Genomic DNA, 11,108 nt, shown 5'->3' with positions numbered 1-11,108 from the left:
ATATGTATTCTACTACATGTTTTTGGTAATAAAAATCGCAATAAGCGTATATTGATTGGTTTGCGCAAAAGTTATAGTGTCTACAAAATAGGGGATAGATTTATAGCTTTTTTTAATTTTATTTTTCTAGTAATGGTGGCGATCTGTGATTTTTATCGGGACTGCGACATTATGGTGGACACATTGGACACTTTTGACAAATTTTTGGGACCATTGGCAATTATACAGCGATCAGTGCTATAAAAATGCACCCATTACTGTAAAAATGTCCCTGGAAGGGAAGGGGTTAACACTAGGGGGCGATCAAGGGGTTAAGTGTGTTCACTCTCTGTGTTCTAACTGAAGGGGCGATGGGACTGTCTAGGGGAGATGACATATTGCTGATCAGTCTCTTCTCCCCTCAGAGAACTGGGACCTGTGTGTTTACACACACAGATCCCGGTTCTCGGTGTGTTACGAGTGATAGCGGGAGTGCCTGACACGGAGGAGGCAAGCCACACACTGGACCCCGTCACTCACAGGACACATTGAACCAGGGACGCAGGATACTTATCCGCCCTCTGTGCAGCTCACATTTAAAGCTTCAGCAACAGTTTGTCCCTTGTACTTTTCAATCAACATCCACTGATGTTGAATACAGTGTACCTAAAACTTGTGACCACCCTGGTCTGGCATCCATTTAACATCTGTTCCGGCAGAATTGTCACATGTGCTCCTTTAATATGGAATCATTCTAATGGAAGTAAATCATATGTAAATGTACTCAACTCTCAACCCCTGATGATGGTATCAGAATACTGGAAACGCGTCGGGTATTAGGGTACATCACCCTTTGGAGAGTACATTTGATCATTTGCATTTTTGTATTGATGTTTTGTTTTTGTTTGATGTATTCATGCAAGGTGTAGACTGCACACACCTTTTTATCTTGTTATGTTAAAAGAAAATTTTTATCTCAGTGTCGTTAAACTTCGGGGGAGCTGATGAAGCGAAAGGAGCATCAACATACTGTATGTGAAAACGAATATGTAATTGATTCTGAAACTATGCAGGGGTGACGTGTAGCAAAAAACAAATCTGTTGCAGTGCAAAACAAAGCAGTAGATTCCAGAGTAGTGAAGCCCAAGCTGGAAAGTTCATAATGACCACATAGGCTAAATAACTGGTAGGCTCAGCTGGCTTCAATAAGACTTAGTACAGCTACTCAGCAGATAGAAATAGTATCTGTAGTAATGCAAAGAAACATAAGAAGGTGCTTCTAAGTGCAGTATGTAAGATTCATTTTTAAATAAAAAACAAATATACCACTCCCATGTAGTAGAATAAAAAGTGAATGTTATAAGCTCTGTTGCTGTCATCCAGAAAACCAGGCAGTGCAAAGATGAGAGGAAGCAGAAACTGCCAATATGAGAGGGTATACAAGCCCCGGGGCCAAACTGACAGCATGGAAACTTGGCCAATAATGTCACACGTCGGGAGTCATGAAGAGGGCATGGCTATGCATTTCAAGGCGGTAACACCTCTTTCTCAAGCCTTAGGCCTCATGCACACTGGACGTTACTAAAACTCCAGTAGCGTTAGCTGTAGAAAGCTGTAGCTGTAGACTGAATTTTGCTGCTTTTTTGCAGTAGCGTTTTTTAGCAAAACTATACACCCACAAAAGGAGATTGGGCCTCAGAAACACTTCTGAGATCATTCAGAAATGTACTGACATATGCATTTGAGCTGCAGTTGACCCCCTTCTGACCTGCTTTTCACCTGCTTCTCACCTGCTTCAAGTGGACTTTGTAAACTTATAGGCTTGGACGGGAATGCAAAACTGATTTAAACAAAAGCCCCTTGATACAGGCCCTTATATACAGTGGCTTGCGAAAGTATTCGGCCCCCTTGAACTTTTCAACCTTTTGCCACATTTCAGGCTTCAAACATAAAGATATAAAATTTTAATTTTTTGTGAAGAATCACCAACAAGTGGGACACAATTGTGAAGTGGAACGAAATCTATTGGATATTTTAAACTTTTTTAGCAATTAAAAAACTGAAAAGTGGTGCGTGCAAAATTATTCAGCCCCTTTACTTTCAGTGCAGCAAACTCACTCCAGAAGTTCAGCGAGGATCTCTGAATGATCCAATGTTGTCCTAAATGACTGATGGTGATAAATAGTATCCACCTGTGTGTAATCAAGTCTCTGTATAAATGCACCTGCTCTGTGATAGTCTCAGGGTTCTGTTGAAAGCGCAGAGAGCATCATGAAGACCAAGGAACACACCAGGCAGGTCCGTAATACTGTTGTGGAGAAGTTTAAAGCCGGATTTGGATACAAAAAGATTTCCCAAGCTTTAAACATCCCAAGGAGCACTGTGCAAGCGATCATTTTGAAATGGAAGGAGTATCAGACCACTGCAAATCTACCAAGACCTGGATGTCCCTCTAAACTTTCAGCTCAGACAAGGAGAAGACTGATCAGAGATGCAGCCAAGAGGCCCATGATCACTCTGGATGAACTGCAGAGAACTACAGCTGAGGTGGGAGAGTCTGTCCATAGGACAACAATCAGTCGTACACTGCACAAATCTGGCCTTTATGGAAGAGTGTCAAGAAGAAAGCCATTTCTCAAAGATATCCATAAAAAGTCTCGTCTAAAGTTTGCCACAAGCCACCTGGGAGACACACCAAACATGTGGAAGAAGGTGCTCTGGTCCGATGAAACCAAAATCGAACTTTTTGGCCACAATGCAAAATGATATGTTTGGCGTAAAAGCAACACAGCTCATCACACTCAACACACCATCCCCACTGTCAAACATGGTGGTGGCAGCTTCATGGTTTGGGCCTGCTTTTCTTCAGCAGGGACAGGGAAGATGGTTAAAATTGAGGGGAAGATGGATGCAGCCAAATACAGGACCATTCTGGATGAAAACCTGTTGGAGTCTGCAAAAGACCTGAAACTGGGACGGAGATTTATCTTCCAACAAGACAATGATACCAAACATACAGCAAAATCTACAAAGGAATGGTTCACAAATAAACGTATCCAGGTGTTAGAATGGCCAAGTCAAAGTCCAGACCTGAATCCAATCGAGAATCTGTGGAAAGAGCTGAAAACTGCTGTTCACAAACGCTCTCCATCCAACCTCACTGAGCTTGAGCTGTTTTGCAAGGAAGAATGGGCAAGAATTTCAGTCTCTCAATGTGCAAAACTGATAGAGACATACCCCAAGCGACTTGCAGCTGTAATCGCAGCAAAAGGTGGCTCTACAAAGTATTAACGCAAGGGGGCCGAATAATTTTGCACGCCCCACTTTTCATTTTTTTATTAGTTAAAAAAGTTTCAAAAATCCAAAAGATTTAGTTCCACTTCACAATTGTGTCCCACTTGTTGGTGATTCTTCACAAAAAATAAAAATTTTATATCTTTATGTTTGAAGCCTGAAATGTGGCAAAAGGTTGAAAAGTTCAAGGGGGCCGAATACTTTTACAAGCCACTGTATTATGTGTTTCTCCTTGATGTTGAGTTTCACCTGATTAGTGAAAATATGACTCAATGGGGTTGATTCGCTAAAGGCAAATAAGATTTTTATCTTTGTAAGGGAATTTTCATTTAGTTTATTGAATGAAGTGAGAATTCACTTTGCAAAGAATACCCAATCATATGCAAGAAAAAAGAAACATAAAAAGTATTTTTATTTGCACATAATTGAATGATGGCCGTTATTAGAACTTCACCTTATTCACTAAACTAAGGGATAATGGCTTTGCAAACTGAAAATTCCCTTGCAAAGTGAACAACCTATTTGGGTCTAGTAAATCGACCCAATACAGGGGAAGGGAAATGATAATCTGTGTGATATTTTTAAGGGGTTTTCAAAAGTAAAACATAAATTATCTTAGTTGGTAAAATTCTAATCATATCCAAGCATCCAGAAATTCTCATACCTAGAAGCTGAATGCTTTATATACATTGACCAAGAAAAGAAAAGTGGTTGTAAAGGCTCAAGGTTTTTACCTTCATGCACTCTATGCAAGAAGGTAAAAAACCTTCTGTGTGCAGAAGCCCTCCCCATATTTACCCAAGCCTCCTCTCAATCCAGCAATTTGTACGAGAGCAGCGACTCTACTGGTTCACTTCTACTCATTGGCTGAGACAGCAGTGGGAGCTATTGGCTCCCACTACTATCAATCACATCCGGTGAGCCAGTGAGGAGAGAGTGGGGCAGTACCGAGCCACGCTCTGTCTGTGAGTGGACACACAGAGCAGAGGCTTGGAAGTGAACCTGATCGAGTCCCCCCCATAGCAAGCTGCTTAGTATTGGGGGCACTCGGCAGGAGGGAGAGGCCAGGAGCATCGGCAGGGGACCTGAGAAAAGGAGGGTCGGGGCTGCTCTGTGCAAAACCATTACATAGAAAAGGTAAGTATAACTTGTTTGTTATTAAAAAAAAAATCTGCCTTTGATATCACTTTAATGGTCAGGATCTTGTGTTGTACCTCATTTAGAAAAGTACCTAAACACAAACATATAGTTGTTTTAGCTGTGTATTTAATTGTTTTCAGCCCTTGAACTGTCAGGTGTATTACTCTTTTAAAGTCAATGGGATTTTTCTGACCCGGATTTAGGGTGCGTTCCAAACGCATGTCAGATGTAGGAAAATGTAGCCTGTTGATAAGAGCCCTTATACATAAAGATTTTCCAATATGTTTTCTATGGAGAAAGTTAAACAATGATTCATTGCCTTCCAAAATGATTAATGTGAGAGCAGTGAACTGAGTGACAATCAGATGTCTCCCTGTCTTGTGTTCCCAATGAGCGATCTTCCATTATCAATATCACTGCTTATAGTTACAGAATGGGAAGGGTTGTTTTTGTGGTCTTCTTGAAGGTCCTGATATTATACAATAAACAGGGGCATTTTTCTTATAACCTGTGTATGAAATAAGGAAAACCTTGTTACCATAGACATACCTGTTATTATTAATGAATATAGTGGATAACACTCACTGCTAGTGTCTCTTGTTTCAATTTCTAGGATGATATTTGTCTATTCTACATTTTGTCTTTCTTAAAAATAAATGAAGAAAACCGTGAAGCTCTATGGGTGACATTGGATTAGGTATACAGAAATATTTTAAATACTATCACTCTGGGAACGTTGTTATACTTATCTCCAGACTAATATAGCAGTTTGACACTCATTAATTTATAATTTTGAAAGATGTGGATATACTGCATAGCAGCATGCCATTAAAATGACTGACAGCTCTGCTTCTCGCTGAGCCAGGTAGTGTTACGCAACTAGAACATTGTTTCTATACTTATTATCTAGAGCACTGCCATTTCTAATAAGCCTCTTTCTTATTCTTTCTTGAAGCAATCGGTGTGCGCGCCCAGCAGAGTCTCTTTCTTAACTGGAAGAAGACCTGATACCACCAGACTGTTCGACGTCAACTCCTATTGGAGGAAGCATGCAGGGAATTACTCCACTCTCCCACAGTATTTCAAAGAACATGGCTACAGAACTATGTCAGTGGGGAAAGTTTTCCATCCAGGTTAGCTTTAGTTGTCAGAATCAGAGAACGTCAGTGGCACAAATGTCATTTGTCTTCAAGCAATGAACCTTTCAGTTCTAAGAAAGCTTGAAAACCCTTTACACTGCATGGGAAACTAATTGTATTTATGCAAGTACCTAGTTTTTTTGATTTTTGCTGTCTGTTTAAATGTATTTGACAGTTTGTATGTTTTTTTCTTGTCAAATTTTTTTATTGAATTTTAACAATTAGCATACATAAGTGGCAGCAAAAGATAAAGTTAACATATATGGTAATAATATTGAGTTGTAGTTCCAACATAAACTAAAAGTAGTTTAACTAAATCAATTTTAGTATAGATCTAACTACTAAAAAGATTACATCATACATTGTATAAAAAAGGATAAAACCAACTTAGACCAGGTGAAAGTGATTGTAAAGGCTTGTTATTTTTTTTTTTTTAATAACAAACATTTCATACTTACCTCCACTGTGCAGTTCGTTTTGCACAGCGTGGCCCTGATCATCCTCTTCTGGGGTCTCCTGGCGGCGCTATCAGCTTCTCCCCGCATCGTATAACCCCCTACGGGGGTTACTTAGCGGGCGCTCTCCTGAGTCCAGCATTTGTGTCTATAGACGCAGGATGCAGGACTCGGCCCCACCCCCTGGCGCCCGCATCATTGGATTTGATTGACAGCAACGGGAGCCAATGGCTTTGCTCCTCTGTCGAGGGAATGAAGGGCTCAGAGCAACACGGGGGGGTGGCGTTCACTGTCAGAAGTTTTTTCACCCTAATGTATAGGATGCATTAAGGTGAAAAAACGAAAGGGTTTACAACCCCTTTAATATAAGATGACCTAGAGAACTATGTACCATTGGTATAATGATAACCAGGGAAATAACAGTTCTGCTACCAGGATGATTAACAGAAATGTATGTGGCGCTACCCCACTTAAAATACAGTAGCTGGTAAACCAAGGGTAAGTGATAGCTGAATACCGGAACAAATGATCAGCAATACTAGCACAAAACCACTGACAATGCTAGCGTACAATCAGATAGTAAATAAATAAAATCTTAAAGTGCAGTGTGCATAAAAAGGACCACCTGAATCATCACAAGAGATGTAGTAAACATATATAAATATCCTGGGGATCAGTAATTGTCACAACCCTCGGGGAAGGCAGATACAGCAGCTGCAGCAGACACTCTCCCGTGTTCAACAAGTGTCCTCAGATGTTTTCAGATGTATAGTGGAGAAAGAAGAAATGGCTCCATAGTGTAGCAAAATTGAAATATTTTATTTAAAACAAAGTAGCAACTTACAAGAAATGGTCGATGTGTTCCTCAATAAAACCAGAGGCTTCCGGGTTCGGCCGTACCCGGAAGCAGCGGCACCTGACTCCTCCTTGACGCGTTGCGTCACACCACACGTGACTTTATCAAGGACTTTATTTTTTCTTTCTCCACTATACATCTGAAAACATCTGAGGACGCTTGTTGAACACGGGAGAGTGTCTGCTGCAGCTGCTGTATCTGCCTTCCCCGAGGGTTGTGACAATTACTGATCCCCAGGATATTATTCCACTGTCTGTCGGTATATGCCCGATTCAGCCCATTGGGGGCCGCAACTTCAGGTGAGAGGCTGGGGAAACTATTGCTGCACCCCTGGAAAAAGATTGGACCAACTTATTAGATATCAGGCACTTGCACTTTTGCACCATCTTTAGAAGATTTCTCTGGGCTTACGTTGTGAATCGCACTATATGCATCTTTGTACTGTTTCTTATTTTGGACATTTTTTCATAGCTCATGTATTTTTACCTTTCACCTTCATTGCACACCGCTATTTATGTTTAACAATGCACTTGCACTTTTATCTGTAGCGTTTTTTGGATGTCGCTATTTAGTCGCACTTTATGCGTTTGTGGATTGCATCCTATGTGTATTTTATTTTTATTTTGCTGCATTTCATATTATTTTCTCATGGCCTTCATTTGCAGGCACATTGCACCTTAGGATTTTATTCACCTCACTGCTTTGTTGCACTTTAGCACTGTCAGTGTTTATCTTTGATCATTGCGTTAGTAATATTGCACATCGTTATTAATGCTCATTATTGCACTTGGAATTTTTTTAGAAGATTTTGGGATATAGTTATCTAGTTGTACTTTATGCGTTTTTGGATTGCATTTTGATTTTTTCATTTACACTTTATCTACTATTTTGGATATTTCAGCATGGAGTAGTTCATATATGTTTACTATATCTCTTGTGATGATTCAGGTGGTCCTTTTTATGCACACTGCACTTTAAGATTTTATTTATTTACTACCTGATTGTACGGTAGCATTGTCAGTGGTTTTGTGCTAGTATTGCTGATCATTTGTTCCGGTATTCAGCTATCACTTACCCTAGGTTTACCAGCTACTGTATTTTAAGTGGGGTAGCGCCACATACATTTTTGTTAATCATCCTATGAGTTATGTGGGTATACTTTGTTATGTAGGCGGCTTCCCCTGCCATATTGGTGAGGCTGGTTTTTTGCTCATTAGTTATTTTTTATTATTGAGTTCTGCTACCTGAACTATATAAAGAGGAAAGAGAGAATAGGTGGAAAAAGTAGAAGAGAGAAAGAAGATAAAAGAAAAAGTAATCTTAGGTAGGAGAAAAAATAGATAGGGAAGAAAGAAATGGGAGGTAGTAGGGGTCCCCAGGGTAGTACATAGTAATAAACACATACCATGAATGCAGAAAATTGAAGTATAAATCGAGATTACCAAGGTCTTAGTAGGGAAGCATCAAAATTGGAAGGCAAAGTCACTGGGGATTACATATATTCTCAAAGTTGGATAGTTTATCTGGAGTTACAGCTTCTGTTTTGGCATGGATGATTGCTTGATTGATTCTATGTTTAGTTTCAGCGATTATTAAGGTCGGGGATTTCCAATCTTTGGCAATTGTTTGTTTCGCGGCTGTAGTGATCTGTAATAGGAGTTTGAATTGGCGGTAGGAGAAAGTGGCCGGTTTTAAGTTTAAAAGTGCTATTGTAGGATCAGGATTGATAGGGAGTTCAAACAGTGTTGAAATCATAAGAAATGCATCTTTCCAGAAATTTTTTGCTACCGGGCAATCCCACCAAGTATGGAGATGTGATCTTAGATCACCACAGCTACAAAAAAAGGATGGAGAATAATTTGGAGCATATTTCACAATTCTGATAGGGACCAAATACCACCGCGTGAGTATTTTGTAATTTGTCTCTAAGGCAGCTATATTTTGTGAGGATGACTTGGTTGTGATCCAAATCTTATCCCAATCGGCTGCTTCCAATGAAAACCCAAGATCCATCTCCCACTTAGCCACATATGATGGTGGGTTTGAGTTGGGTTTAGTAATAAGATGAGTGTAAAGAGGTAAAATAAGTCCCTTAGTGTGTGGGTCACGTTTACATATATTTTTAAAGCTCGTTAATTTATCTAAATTAATTCTTCCTAGTATATAGGTCATATAAATGTTTTTAATCTGAAGATATCGAAAGAGCTCTTAATTAGGAAGTTTGTGACTTTAACATAAGTCAGGGAAAGTTTTGAATTAAGTAGAGGATGCTGGCTCACAGAGTTGAGTTAGATTAGTAACGGTCCATGCTTTAAAAGATTTAGGGGAAGACCATTCAGGATAGAAAAGTGGATTTTTAAGAAATGATAAAAGAGGTATATGGGGGTTGTAGCCCATTTACCATTTTAATTTATCCCAAATGGCTAGTGTATGTTTAGTTATAGAATTTTTTTTACGGTTGGGTTTTTTACGGTTGGAGGAATTAGACCATACGAGGTTGGTTATATAAAGTGGGTCGCAATCTATTGATTCCAGCGCAACCCAAAGCGGAATTTCACATTTGGCGTGATATTTAGAGATATGGGCTAATTGATCTGCATGGTAATAAGTGGTAAAAATTAGGAAACCCTAGTCCCCCGTTGGATTTGGAAAGGTAAAGAGTGTGTTTGGGTAGACGGGCTTTCAAGGAGCCCGAAATGAAAGGTAATGCCTTACGTTGTAGTTTTCTGAGAAAGTATGCTGGAACAGGGATAGGTAAAATTCGAAAAAGATAAACAATTTTGGGCAGTATAGCCATCTTTATTATGTTAATTTTACCTATCCAAGATAATGGTAGAGAGGACCATTGTAGCAGAAGATGAGATATTTGATGCAAAATTGGAGGATAATTGGCAGTGAAAATGTCAAAGATTGGGTGTGTGAGTTATCCCTAGGTAAAGAAAGCGTGAAGTGGACCATGAGAAAGGGAGGGATGTTTGCGCTTGTTGTAAACTATGAGGAGGTAAAGATATATTTAAGGCTATAGATTTTTGAGAGTTAATAATTAGACCAGATATGTGGGCAAAGTGATCAAGTTTACTTATAAGATTAGGACCAGAAATATGAGGGGATGACATAAAGATTAAGATATTGTCAGCAAATAGGCAAAGTTTATGTTGGTGACCAGCTAAATCTAGACCTTTAATAGAGGAGTCAGTACGGATTGATTCAGCAAGGGGTTCAATAAGTAGGTCAAATAAGAGTGGGTAAAGTGGACATCCCTGACGCATACCCCTACAGATGTCAAATAGTTTTGATTTATATCCAGCATATTTAACATAAGCTTTGTGATTTTTGTATAATGAGGAGACCCAGCTAAGAAAATGAGGACCAAATCCCCAATGCTGCAGGACGAAATGTATGTAGGGCCACGAAACGGTATCAAATGCTTTTTCGATATCTAAAGATAAGAGACAGTTGGGTATTTGTCGTGATTTAGCTGCTTGATTTAGTAAAGTACTCCTGCGCACATTATCTGCCGCTTGGCGCTGTGGGATAAAGCCGACCTGGTGTTTATTTATTAAAGAATCTATTATACTATTTAAGTGGGTCTCTAAGACTTTCGCTAGTAACATAATTTCAAGGTTGAGTAATGATATGGGTCTATAGTTAGAACAAAATGTTTCAGGGCGAAAGTATTGATTGATAAGCTGAGAATTAAATGTGTCTGTTAACATTGGAGCAAGAATATGAGAGAATTTCTTATAGTATAGGGCAGAGAAGCCATCTGTGCCTGGAAGTTTATTTGGTTTAAGAGAGCTAATTGGTAATCTAATTTTGATAGCTGTAATGAGGCTTTCAAAACAATCATGTTGGGCTAAAGGAATAGTAGGAAGTTTGATTTGTGAAAAAAATGATTCTGCTGAAGTTTGATCAAAAGATCCTTCCTTTTTATAAGGAGGTAAGATGTTTTTGAAAGGTGTGGAGGATCTTTACTGCATTACTAATATATGTATCATGAGATAATTTCAGTCAAATCGTTTTAAAGGGGCGATTTAGTTTTTTAAGTGCTCAGGCTAAAAGAGTGTCTGGTTTATTCACTTTAAGATAAAATTTATGTTTAGACTTGCATAACATTTTATCTACGGATTCTGATAAAAAAAAGGTCAAGGTTTAAACCTGCTTTAATTTAATGCTGTAATTTAGTCACAGGGGTAGGATTAGATTGAAAGATTGTGTGGCAAGTATTAAATTCTGCTTCTATTT

At 39.1% G+C, this 11,108-nt stretch overlaps 1 protein-coding gene across 2 annotated transcripts in view; it reads left to right on the top strand.

Moving 5' to 3' along the window:
* IDS (iduronate 2-sulfatase) overlaps window positions 1–11,108 on the top strand; it is a 73,785-nt gene that overhangs the window by 17,001 nt on the left and 45,676 nt on the right. For both annotated transcript variants that reach the window (XM_073599270.1, XM_073599269.1), the window contains exon 3: window positions 5,369–5,546. In XM_073599270.1, the coding sequence (XP_073455371.1) occupies window positions 5,369–5,546 (178 nt within the window). The remainder of the gene's footprint in view (window positions 1–5,368; window positions 5,547–11,108) is intronic.

The sequence above is a fragment of the Aquarana catesbeiana genome, linkage group LG09, assembly GCF_042186555.1.
Source record: "Aquarana catesbeiana isolate 2022-GZ linkage group LG09, ASM4218655v1, whole genome shotgun sequence".
NCBI classification, from domain to species: domain Eukaryota; kingdom Metazoa; phylum Chordata; class Amphibia; order Anura; family Ranidae; genus Aquarana; species Aquarana catesbeiana.
The sequence above is the reverse complement of the archived record's forward strand: the minus strand, read 5'-3'. Positions and strand labels throughout refer to the sequence as shown.